This window comes from Anser cygnoides, chromosome 33 (genome assembly GCF_040182565.1).
Source record: "Anser cygnoides isolate HZ-2024a breed goose chromosome 33, Taihu_goose_T2T_genome, whole genome shotgun sequence".
NCBI lineage: Eukaryota > Metazoa > Chordata > Aves > Anseriformes > Anatidae > Anser > Anser cygnoides.
Window position 1 is genome coordinate 2,656,287 of NC_089905.1, and position 12,304 is coordinate 2,668,590.

General features: G+C 47.1%; 1 protein-coding gene and 1 long non-coding RNA gene across 2 annotated transcripts; both read left to right on the forward strand.

Moving 5' to 3' along the window:
* The first annotated feature begins 2,282 nt into the window (after nucleotides 1-2,282).
* LOC125180202 (keratin-associated protein 5-4-like) lies at nucleotides 2,283-4,214 on the forward strand. The gene is made up of 2 exons (XM_066986106.1): nucleotides 2,283-2,367; nucleotides 2,837-4,214. Exon 2 carries the CDS (start codon nucleotides 2,876-2,878, stop codon nucleotides 3,860-3,862), a length of 987 nt encoding a protein of 328 aa, XP_066842207.1. The 5' UTR covers nucleotides 2,283-2,367; nucleotides 2,837-2,875; the 3' UTR covers nucleotides 3,863-4,214.
* Nucleotides 4,215-7,618: 3,404 nt separating this feature from the next.
* Nucleotides 7,619-8,696, forward strand: LOC136788168 (uncharacterized). Its single transcript, XR_010827121.1, has 2 exons — nucleotides 7,619-7,756; nucleotides 8,110-8,696. It is a non-coding gene; the product is annotated as an uncharacterized lncRNA (long non-coding RNA).
* Nucleotides 8,697-12,304: the final 3,608 nt, after the last annotated feature.

A 12,304-nucleotide genomic window follows, 5' to 3' on the forward strand; every position in this document is an offset into this window, starting at 1 on the left:
ATAAGCGAGATTTTTTTTTTAATTTTTTTTAATCTAATCACAATTTTTCCTTTGTAAAATTCCTCTTGTAAGATCGGTTATAGGTCACCAGGCAGCCAATCTGACTGTCTCACATGGCTTTAGCCATCTCTGATGTGCACATCCAGCTCTAAAAGCAACAGTGCAATTTCCAACCTAGCAGGTCAACGGATGAAGCCCTGCACTGGATCCATACAAAGACACGTAGAAAACTGCCTCACTTCAACCAACATCTCTTCTTTTATCTCACTGCTTAGTCTCCCACATTTCTAATGCTGAGGTCCCCTCTCATTTCTCAGAAATACCCTCCTGGCCATCTCCTCTGGTTGCCATCAGCCTCCTTATTGTCAGCTGAGATGCACAGACTCAGCTGTTGTCAATCTGTATCATAGAATTCAATTATAGAATGGGTGGGTTGGAAGGGACCTCAAAGATCATCCAGTTCCTACCCCCTGCCATGGGCAGGGATACCACCCACTAGATCAGATCACCCAGTGCCTCATCTAACCTGGTCTCAAACACCTCCAGGGATGGGGCATCCACAACCTCTCTGGGCAGCCTGTTTCAGTGCCTCACCACCCTCCGAGTGAATACTTTCCTCCTAATCTCTAATCTAAATCTCCCTTGTTTTAGTCTAAAACCATTCCCCCTTGTCCTGTCATTATCTGATTGTATCACCAATTAGATGATAATGTGTGGCCACAACCAAGCCTAACCGAGTCATTACCATAAAGCTAGACAAATTCAGTAGGAGATGAAGCCTGTGTTTTAGCGGACAGGAACATTGACCTTGGGAAGAGCTTGCCTAGAGAAATGGAGACTTCATGGTCCTTTGAATTCTTCAAAGCAAAACTGGGTTGCTTTCTAAAAGCTGGGATCTAGCCAAACAGAATCAGCAGCTACCTGACAGAAATTGAGTAGAAATGTGCTTCATGCCACCAGAAGTCAAAATGATCAGAAGACCTCTTCTGATCTCAGCATCTGTGATTCTGGATTTCACTGTGTTCAGGGAAGTTTCAGAGAACACAAAAAAGCCTGATTCTTCTCACCTTCGTCTTGGCAGAAATCAGTATATCTCCAGTGGAGCTGTAGGGGAGGGTGGTCCAGGGTCCTTCAGATGCCCAGACCCACGGTGGCATGAGCAGGCGTTTGCCCCAGGGTGATCTCAGAAACAAAGCACTCAACCACATCAGTCATGGGCCTGGGTCCCGTGAATTCCCTGTGACCAGAGACATTTTTTTCAAAAGATGTAGTTAAATTTGAAATCTTAAAGATGCTCAGTGCATCATGTGATGCCTTCAGGCTTTCAAGCAAAATAAATATTAACATCATTAATGAATAATTGCAACATGATCATTAACATCAGCACTAATGACTGCCAATGGGTGACTGAGAACTGAGCATAGAGCTACTCCAAAAATAACATCCGTAGGTGGATATTTCATTACTCGAGGGCATACTAGGACTTGGAGTAGAAATGGAGTAGGAATTTTGCAGATCAAGTCATGCTAAGCATATGCTAAGCATGTAAAACTTCCAAGAAACTTTTGTGTTTTGCTTTTATGTAAAGATGTCCAAAAGGAATTGTAAAACTCTGATTTGATCCAAACTCTATTTCAGATTTTCATGATGAATTTGCAGAGTTCTTTCATCTAAAATTTCTGATATTGGTAAGACCAAAGCATGCATTTTCCCATATCCTGATCAACGGAGGAGATGTCAAGAGCTTTCTGTTTATCCTGATCAAGGGAGGAGACGTCAAGAGCTTTCTGTTCCGTATTTGCTCTTCTGATGACCAGAGACCCCAAAGAAAGCCATGAGGCCTTACCATTTCTGCACTCATAAACAAAGCACGGGGCCATGGAATTATACACGCTGGAATTCTATGTAAAAAAGACATACCAAGGAGCGACTGATGTCCAAAAGGCCTTTGCGTACCTCTGGAATCCAACGCTCCTCAATCTGAATTATGATTTGTATGTTAATTTAGCACTCGCTAGCTCTGAACTAGCCTCCTAGCCACTTGGTGTAACAGCATTACGATATGCAAAATGAGCAGAAACATACATTTTAAGCAGTTCATAAGCATCACACAAGAATTAATTTGACATTAAAAAATTGTAAAAAATTTACTGAACAAATTGATAATAATACAAAATTGAGGGTTGGTCAAAAATAATGAGGCAAAGACTAAATAGATGAAGGCACATTCAACAAATAAGTATAGGCTTAGTGGGTAAATCACGAATTGCTTTGGGGTACCTCATTTCCGTCAGGGCCATGTCGAGCTAAATAAAAGGTCTCCCCGTCCCTTTGCTCCTCACTCAACTGAACCACTCAGTTAGCAAGGTAAGTGTTACCTAGTGTTCTTTGCTGACAACGGTTCTCATTTGGCTTTGGTCAAGCAATGGATGTAAATGTGCTTTTGCATCTGCTCTACAACTCTGTCTGAAATCCAGACTTTCCAAGTCTGTTGGTCTATTGCTTACTGCAAAAGACAGTTGATGGAGAGAGCTCAGGCCTTGCGAGTGGAAAACAGGCTTCTTGAGATGAGAATTCAGCAGGTGATGTTCAATGATCAGCACAGGGAAGGTAACACCCAGGATAGTTCAAAAGATGCAGAAATATCACTGGGATAGTGCCAGATAGCTCAATTTCTATAAGGGTCTTTTTTGGGCAACCCAATACAATTAAATAGGAAGTGAAGTGTGGTATGGCTGTCACCCATGAGGCTAGACAGCAGCATTTGTATACCAAAATAAAACACATCTATAAACTTGTAAAGATGGATTGTATCTGTATGTAAACTGTATTTCAGATCCTCACTCCCTCCAGCTTGGACTACACTACAAACAACATGTGCCACAGTGGATGTTGCTCTACTGGATGCTGCTCTGTTGTGAAGAGCAAAACGGTGTGCTGCAGTCCCTGCCAGAAGACCGTCTGCTGTGACCCATGCCAGAAGACTGTCTGCTGCAGCCCATGCCAGCAGTCCTGCTGCTGTGACCCATGCCAGCAGTCTTGCTGTGACCCATGCCAGAAGCCCTGCTGTGACCCGTGCCAGCAGTCTTGCTGTGACCCATGCCAGAAGCCCTGCTGTGACCCATGCCAGCAGTCCATCTGCTGTGACCCTTGCCAGAAGCCCTGCTGTGACCCATGCCAGCAGTCCATCTGCTGTGACCCTTGCCAGAAGCCCTGCTGTGACCCATGCCAGCAGTCCATCTGCTGTGACCCATGCCAGAAGCCCTGCTGTGACCCATGCCAGCAGTCCTGCTGTGACCCTTGCCAGAAGACCGTCTGCTGTGACCCATGCCAGCAGTCTTGCTGTGACCCTTGCCAGAAGCCCTGCTGTGACCCTTGCCAGCAGTCCTGCTGTGACCCGTGCCAGAAGCCCTGCTGTGACCCATGCCAGCAGTCTTGCTGTGACCCATGCCAGCAGTCCTGCTGTGACCCTTGCCAGAAGCCCTGCTGTGACCCTTGCCAGCAGTCCTGCTGTGACCCGTGCCAGAAGCCCTGCTGTGACCCATGCCAGCAGTCTTGCTGTGACCCTTGCCAGAAGCCCTGCTGTGACCCGTGCCAGAAGCCCTGCTGTGACCCTTGCCAGCAGTCCTGCTGTGACCCTTGCCAGAAGCCCTGCTGCTGCTGCTGTGGCCAGCAATGCGTGCGGACTTGCTGCTGTGGCTGCCGCCCCTGCTGCTGCTCTGGATGTCTGTCTTGCTGCTCCTATGTGGTGAAGAAGAAGCCTGTTGTGGTGTGCTGCAGCCCTGTGAATTACTGCTCCCCTATGAGAAAGTATTGCATTCCCATCCAGCAGTGCTGCACCACAATCAAGAAGTGCTGCTGAGCCAACTCCGGGTAGGAAAAGCAGTCTGCTGGCTCCCATCTCTGGTGCACAACAAGAACAGGCACAAGGGGATGAAAACCTGACCATCGTTCACTTCTGTTTCACATGATGATGGAGTAACTGCCTAGCAATTTTCTTCTGGTTTTCTTCTTTCTTCTTTCCTTTAATTATCGAAGATCTGCAATGCACTTGAATATGTCACCCACGGTGCAAGGCAAAGAGATCTTACATATTATTGTGGCTGCTAGTTCTCTTCTTGGTATATGGGACATGGGATACTTTTGCTGTTAATGTCATCATTCTTCATTTTCTCTCTTGACTTGTAGACAATAAAACTTGGCATTAAGCAAAACGCAAAATACCTTGTTTGCTTGTTCTTACATCACTTTGCCTAGAATGGATCCTTGTTCTGGTGCCATTTTCTACATCATCATCAGACTCCCAAGGGTTACAAATATGCTCCCATAGAGGGGAAGAACATTTAGAAAACAAATAACCGCTCAGATTTGCTTCCTGTTGGCATGAATTTTGCCATGTCTAAAGACAGCAGAGCATTGTGATACTTCTTGCAATTGCTGCACCTCTGCCTCAGATATTCAGCTAAATTTTAACTGTAAAACTAAGTGGTTAAGGTTAATAAAACTCAAAGGACTGAAAGAAGTATGCATAATTCCAACACTGAAAACACACCACCCCATCCCTGATATTTTAATGAACATTTTGATAGGCACTGAGAGGAATTCACTACTCACTGAATAGGAGACAGCATCTTCTTCCACTAACACCTTTGAAAACAAAATTTAGAGAGCACCTTTAATTGGTGGATTAGTTTTGTATTAGCAAAGATTTTCCTGTGTGGCATTCCTGGATTACAAGCACTGGAATGAAACCCAAGTGCTAGCATAGAACTTAAAAGCTCCATTCCTCAAATAGCACACACATGAGTCAACAATGCCTTCTCTACCTGGCTGGGACTTCCTTTACTATTAAAATTCAGGACACAGCTCTGAATTGCATGTCTCAGAAAAATGCCTTGAGCACTGTCTTGATTGCTTCTCTCAACCAAACCTTCATAGTATACACTATGAAGGTATACACAAGTTTGCATTAGAATAATCTTTACCACTTTAGACTCTCCTGAAAAGATTATTCAAGTCTTCAGGAGTTTTTGATTAATAGATAAATCATTTCCAATACACCGGCAGAAGGATATCCTATACCATATTATAGAATACCATATCAGAAGTGCATTCTGTTAAGAAAATCTTGTGAATATTAATTTTAGCACATGCTGGAAAAGTTGCCATCACAGATTCCTCCCAGTTCACAAAGGTGCTGCCACTCCCAAACTCACATAACCATCATGGACGTTTACAAAGACATGGCATGGTATGTAACAGGGATTTAGTGTAGAAGATATTTCTGACCAAATAAGCATTAAATCCCAGTATCTCCTCAATACCTGTATAAAACCCTGTTTAGCAACAGTCCTGCAGGGTTCACATCCATTTCTATACAAGGAATGTCTTGGCCAACATGACAGCAATAATGGCTGATAAAAAGGCAATGAATGATTTATTCAGTTGATGGCATGTTTGAGGGTTTCCACAACGGGGCATTACCTCCTGCAGGCAGGTATCCGCCTGTTATTGTGTGACCAATGGTCCCGGGGGGAAAATTCCAGCAGGGACACCCAACATCATAGATCATGTTCGCAACTTGGGAAGAAACTACATGTCCCAGCCAGCATGGATCTCCTGCTGTCACTCCAGCCACACATTCAGAGTCTGCTGGACATGATGGCAGCCTTTAATTGAGGTGCTGCCTCAGCATCTTGGGACTCCAATCTTACATTGTTATTCCCTCTCCTCATATGAAAACTATCTGCAGCTTCTTCTCACATGGAGCTGTCCTGACTCTGCACGTGACCACAGCTCCATTCCTCATCCTCAAGACTGTTTCATAACATCTTCATTCATTCCAACACAATCACAAAATCAGGGAATTGTCTAGGTGGGAAGAGACCTCTGGGTCCATCTGGTCCTACCCCAGCTCAAGCAGGGACACCCAGAGCAGGCCGTTCAGGACTATGTGCAGAAGCTTTTGAAGATCTCCAAGGAGGAGACTCCACAGCCTCTCTGGGCAACCCATGTTCAGTCCCCAATCAGTACAGAATTGTTTCTTGGTGCTCGAACAAAACCTGTGCTCCAGGTTGTGCCCAGGACCTCTTGTCTGGGCCTTGGGCAGCACTGGCAGGAGCCTGGCCCTGGCATGGACATGGATGGGATCCCCCTGAGCGGCCTCTCCTCCAGGCTGATCAGCCCCAGCTTTCAGCCTTTCCCAGCAGAGGGGCTCCAGGCCCTTCAGCACTATGGTGGCCTTCATGGTACTCTCCCCAGTAGGCCCAGGCCTTTCCATGGTACTCTCCCCAAGCCTTTCCATGGGACTCTCCCCAAGCCTCTCCTGGACTGGGGTCCCAGCACTCCTGCTGGGGCCTCAACAGTGCTGAGCAGAGGGACAGGATCCCCTGCCTCGACCTGCTGCAATGTGGGGCCAGACACAGCCCAGGACACCATCAGCCTTCTTTGCCCAAGGGCACGCTGCTGGCTTGTGTTCGCCCCAGGGCCTTTCTTCCAGGCCACTTCCCAGCTAGGCGCCCCCAGCATGTCCTGGTGCTGGGGCTGATCTTCCCCAGGGCCAGGACTTTGCACTTCTTATTGAACTTCGTCAGGTTCCTGCCAGCCCGTTTCTCCACCCTGTCCAGGTCCCTCTGGATGGCAGCATGATCCTCTGGTGTATCTGCCAATTCCCCCAGTTTTGTCGTCTGCAGACTCTCTGTGGCCACATTCTGCCCATCTTATCTGTCCCCTCCTGACTGTTTGGCAGAACTCTGCATGCACAGCAGCCTTGGCCTTAGCTCGTTGCATCCATAACAGCTAGAGGCAATCGCTGAAAAGGTGCTGATAGATGCCTGAGCCCAGAGCACCTGTGAGATACCAGGTGAGCATCAGGGGTACAGGGGAGTTGAATATCATACTTGCGAACAAGGATGTAGAATCAAATTCTTAGTATGAAACCCTCAAATTTAATCAGCGTGAATATCATGAAAGACAAGTTATCTCAGTCTCACAGGCCTTAGAAATAATCTCAGAAAATGAAGTATACAGAAACAACACAGAGGAAAGCTAAAATGTGTGCACTGTGGCTTTGAAAGCTGCTTAATATAGACTCAACAGAGCCCTTTATGAGTGAAAATGAAAAAAAATCTTTAATACTATGCAAGAAATAAAAAGTGGAGGTGTGAGGACAAAGCACCATGGTGAGAGACCTAAGCACAAGTCTGAAAAAAAGATAATTTTTTCAGTCAACTTGGACACACAGCCACCTCTCGAGGCAGGAAAAAATGATTCACATTTATCAATAGTTTCCACTGGTCCCCCAGAATCACAGCCAAGTTCAGAGGGGACACGTGAGCGATGACATTTCCTAGTTCCAGACACAGTTCTCCCACTGCTTCAGCACCCGCCTCCCCCGGGCAAATTGTTAGGTGCTTCTGTGTCTCAAGGTCATTCCTTAGGAAGTGGATGGGAATACTTTGTAGCTACCTCCAATTCCCATTAATGTAAATTCATTAGAAAATTTGCACCTGTTGTTCATATGTACAACTAATTATGGTGCAGAATTGAGGTGGTGAGCAAACAGAAAGAGGTAAAGGTTAAGTACCGGAAGACACGTGAGAGGCATATACTGGGTGGTAAACAGTGAAGTCAGAATTGCTGAAAAATGCCTCATTTCCAGGGGGGTGGTGGTTTTGAACCATATAAAAGGCTGCCCATCACAGAGCTCTTCATTCACTCCTTGTGTTCCCCTCACTTGTCCTCACTGGTCAACAGGGTAAGTTGGAGTTTATTGCTTGCCTTCTCTTTTGCACTCTACTGTATTTCTGTGTGCTTTGTAGGAAGTCATCCATGATTTCCTACACTGTCTTGTTTGGGGCCAATTTGGAGGGATTGGTTTGGGGATCCATCTGGGTGGCTTCTTTCTGATGGAACCAGTGCTGGCCACTATGCCAATTACACTGCTGGCCAAAGCCAGAATGTGGAGATCTCAGGGACAGGCTATCTTGGGATTCTGGACAGAAAGGACTACACCATCCATCCAGTATGGGATAAACCTGGGGATAAGCAAGGTTTAATCAGTGGTGAAATTCGGGCAGAGAAAAAGAAACTCTTTCTGTTGCTTTCCAGCTTTGCCTACACTACCAACAACATGCCCTACGGAGGTTGTGGATGCTGTGGTGGAAATAACTACTCCGTCTGCTGCTACAGCAGTCGGAAGTGCTGCAAGACGCCGTGCTGCTACCCCTCGCAGTGCTGCTGCCCCATGACCTGCTGCATGCCCATGCAGACCTGCTGCTACACCATGAACAACGGAGGCTGCTGCGGTGGCAGTGGTGGTGGCTGCTGTGGCAACTAAATCCCTGGGCATGAGGCAGGCAGGGCTGCGCTCTCCTTCTCTGCTGTGGCACTGCCTGCTGCTTCCCACCTGGCTCACTCCACCTTGGATATGGATATGGATGTGGATATGGATATGGCCCTAAATGCTCTTCCTCCTCTGCTTGGAGACTGCAGATCTCTCCTTTTCTTTACTTGCCTTTAATCACCAAATGCTTGTAATGTGCTTTGAAGTTTCTACACACTGATCAGTGTGATTTTCCTTTGTAAGCATTAGTCCTGCTGTTAGTTTTTCCTCTTGGTGTGTGGGATGTTATTTTCATCACTGTTTTGCTTCAGTCTGCCTGAAAAAAATAAAATAAAACCTATAATTCATGACACTGCAAAACGTCTGGTGGTTATCTGTTTACTAGCTGGTGCACCTGGAGTGTATCACCACATCTGTCGCATTCTCTTTGCATTTTCTTCTGGCAATGGGATACTACTCTCTAGAAGGTGTTGACTAAGGGGGCTTTGACCACATAAAGAGAATCAATGCATCCCTGATGCAGCTCTGAGCTTATGCATGAGTCTATTCTAATATAAGCTGGGTGTCTGGCACCTGTGCAATCAGCATTTCTACTCTCACTGTAAAACTACAAAGAAATAGGATGAAAATAATACATAAACTTACAAGGATGTGAATTTCTTCTGGAACACTGGCACAGGCACATCACAACTTGGAAAGATCCATGTATTTAAACCACCTATAGGTCTAATTAAGTACCTATAGAGAGTTCCTATAAGCAGTTTAACATTTACGAGAAGGAGGCCTTGCCTTTGCTAAAATGTCTGGGTTGCCAGATTGGGAGCTGAGTGGTCAGAAGAAACGGTGAGAAGCCTCTACCATCTTCAAGCAGTGACTGGATCAGTAAGAATTTTATTAAAACACAGCATGCAAGATGTGCTACAGTCCTCAGTCTGTGTCTAATGCCCTTTACCGGTTCTGTTTCCACCCCATGTCAGTCCCTTCACTGCATTAGGATCTGCAGCCCACTCACCAAAGTCCATGAGTATCCAGTTTACCCGCATGGCTGGACACAGATGGGAAGTGCCCACCTAGATCCTCCCTTCTTGCAGCTGCAGGATTTGCAAATGAGAACTTCCCTGCTGAAGGCACAAGTGAAATGTGCCCCTTTTCTTTTGCCCCACTAGTTCCCTGTAAATTAGTCAGTTCTCATGGGCAGGCAATGTATGCCTCCTCAGAGGGGATCTGCTGGAGAGGAAATGCCATGCATATTCTTCTACCCTGGCTGGAGGACTTGCAATTACAAGTTACTTCTCCAGCGTTTTGCTCAAGGAATTACTCTCATTCAGGAAAGCATGGAAAGGAGCTGGCTGGATTTATTGCAGGGGTGAAGCAGCACTAAAACCACAGCCTGTTCTTTTGCGCTGTGCAGAAAGCAAACCAGGGTCCCTGCTAGCATCCTTGGGGCTGGCAGCAGCTAAGCCAGAAGCAACCAGCTCCAGAATGCCCTGGGGATGCTGGAGGATGTTGGGCAGCAGCAGGGAACTCACCAGGCAGGCTCCACCATCCTCTCATTAGGCAGCGCTTCTCTCAGGGTAATGTTCCCAAGCCTTCAGACGAGAGCTGCAATTTTCAGCCGTGTAAAAAATTCCTCCCAAATACCCTGTGTTCCTGCCAGCATTCAGCCCCACAGCAAAGTGCATGGGAGGCCATGGCTGGTGTTAAATAAGCATTTATTCACCCTGGCTGAGTGTTCCATGGTTCTGCCTTACCTTGACGTTCCTGCCTCCCTCTCTCCCTCCCAGAAAATGATTCCACCTGAGCAACATCCCTTCCTGCATCGCTTCTGAGTCTCTGCCTTCCACGTAGATCCATGACCCCTGTGAGGACCAATGAGCTGGGGCAGAGCCGGGGCAGATCAGTGCCAGGGCTCCAGCACACGAGGGCAGTTTAGCCAGATGCAAGGGAAGAAGTGGGGAGGGAAATTTTTTCTTGAAATGACGGAATCATGAAAGGTTTGGGTTGGAAGGGACTTTTAAAGATCACCTAGTCCAACCACACCGCCGCTGGCAGAGACCTTCCTGTAGATCAGGCTGTGGCAGCCCCATCCAGCCCAGATTTGAACACTCCCATTGCCAGGGCATCTACAACCTGTATGGGCAGCCTGCACAATGAGATCTCACTGCCTTCATCGTGAAGGATTTCCTGCTAATACCTAAGCCAAACTTGCACCCTTTCACTTAAAAACCAATGCCCCTTGTCCCATCACTCCAGGTCCCGGTAGAAAGTGTATCCCCCTCTTTCTCATAACCCCCTTTGTGTATGGAAAGGCTGCAGTGGGGTCTCCCTGGAGCCTTCTCCAGGCCGACTCCCCCAGCTCCCATCCTGGCCCCACAGCAGAGGTGCTGCAGCCCCCAAGCAGCCTCACGGCCTCCTCTGGCTGCGCTCCAACAGCCCCACGTCCGCATCGTGCTGGGGACCCAGAGCTGGACATGGTGCTGCAGGGGGTCTCATGAGAGCGGGGCAGAGGGGGACAATCCCCTCCCTCGCCCTGCTGTTCCAATCTGCTGTTCCAATGGGGCTGCTCTCAATCCATCCACCACCCAGTCAGATTACCCCCACCGGGTGCAGGAGCATGCACTTGGCCTTACTGGACTTCCTGAGGCTATTATGCATTACACCTGGCCCCAGAGCCATGCCTCCCTGCATTACCATTTGCACAGGCAGTCCCTTGACTTTTTAATTAAAATGCAAAATATTCTGAAGTGAGGCCAATTCACTTTAGAGTCTTAGAAAATGTTCCTAGGGAAGCAGAACTGGCAAAGCACAGCAGGAACTGAAGGACTCTTGCCCAGCCTGTGTTGGTAATGCCCACATGCAAACCTGAACCTGCAGGCTGGAGGATTTGCAGAAGTTTGGGCAAGCCAAAGGACAACACCAAGATGCTCTCGGCATGCAGGAGGGGATGACGATCTTGTGCGGAGTCATGTGCGGGTGACAGACCCAGGAACTGGCGTGACTCCTGACATGTCCCAAGCACGTGGTCTTCTCGCTCCCTCCTCACATGCACGTCCTGTGACCAGTAACAAGCATACCTATTTTCATTTTTTGACATCTGCCAAATATTTCTCTCAAACACCAGTCCGGTGAAGCAACCCATCATGTGCCCAAAATACATGACCTGGGGGCTTCTTTTGGGCTCTTACACTGATTCAGCACTAGCCGCTGCTGAGTAAGTCCCTTAGCATCTCTGGCCGTCACCATCTGCATTCGTCAAACGGATGCAAGGATGCATTTTTTAGCTCCCATGCAAGGCTGCAGAGAGGACAAATTCATTAGTATTCATAGGAGCCCTCTGATTATCTGCAGGCTAAATAGTTATGAGGCAAAACAAAGGTAGTTATCACAAATAATAAGGCAAAGAGTAAATAGCAGAAGACACGTATAGCTAAAAAGTATGGGTCTGTGTTAGTAAACAGGGAAGTCTGAATGGTCAATGGCTGTCTCATTTCCAGGAGGATGGTGCCCAGGACTATAAAAGGTCTCCAGGCCCAGCTCACTTCATTCGTTCATCTTCTCTTCCCTTCATTTCTCCTCACCGTTCAACAGGGTAAGTGAGAACATCTCGATCTTCCTTCCCCTTCACTAAAGGAAAACGCTATGGATATCTTATAACAATAGCAAATATAGATGGGTCTCTGGACTGGGTATTTGGCTAAAGCTGGGCTTTATGAAGAGTGTACTGGGAATTATGGGGACAAATTCAAAGCCTTAGGATGGAGAGGCTGCAGGTGTACCAGCAGGGCCATGCAGAGCAAAGGGTCTGAGAGTGTTTCTGGCCCAGGACTGTCTGCACCGTGTTGGTAGCACTGCTAATGTACTAGGGATGCTCTGGTGCAAGTAGGTGAGCATCTACATGGCAGCAAAAAGACAGGAGTTATAAGCAAGATTTACCAAAAAAAAAAATAAATAAAGATAACA

What these genes read in the sequence shown, in the direction of transcription:
- LOC125180202 (XM_066986106.1), top strand. Translation starts at nt 2,876, where the DNA reads ATGTGCCACAGTGGATGTTGCTCTACTGGATGCTGCTCTGTTGTGAAG.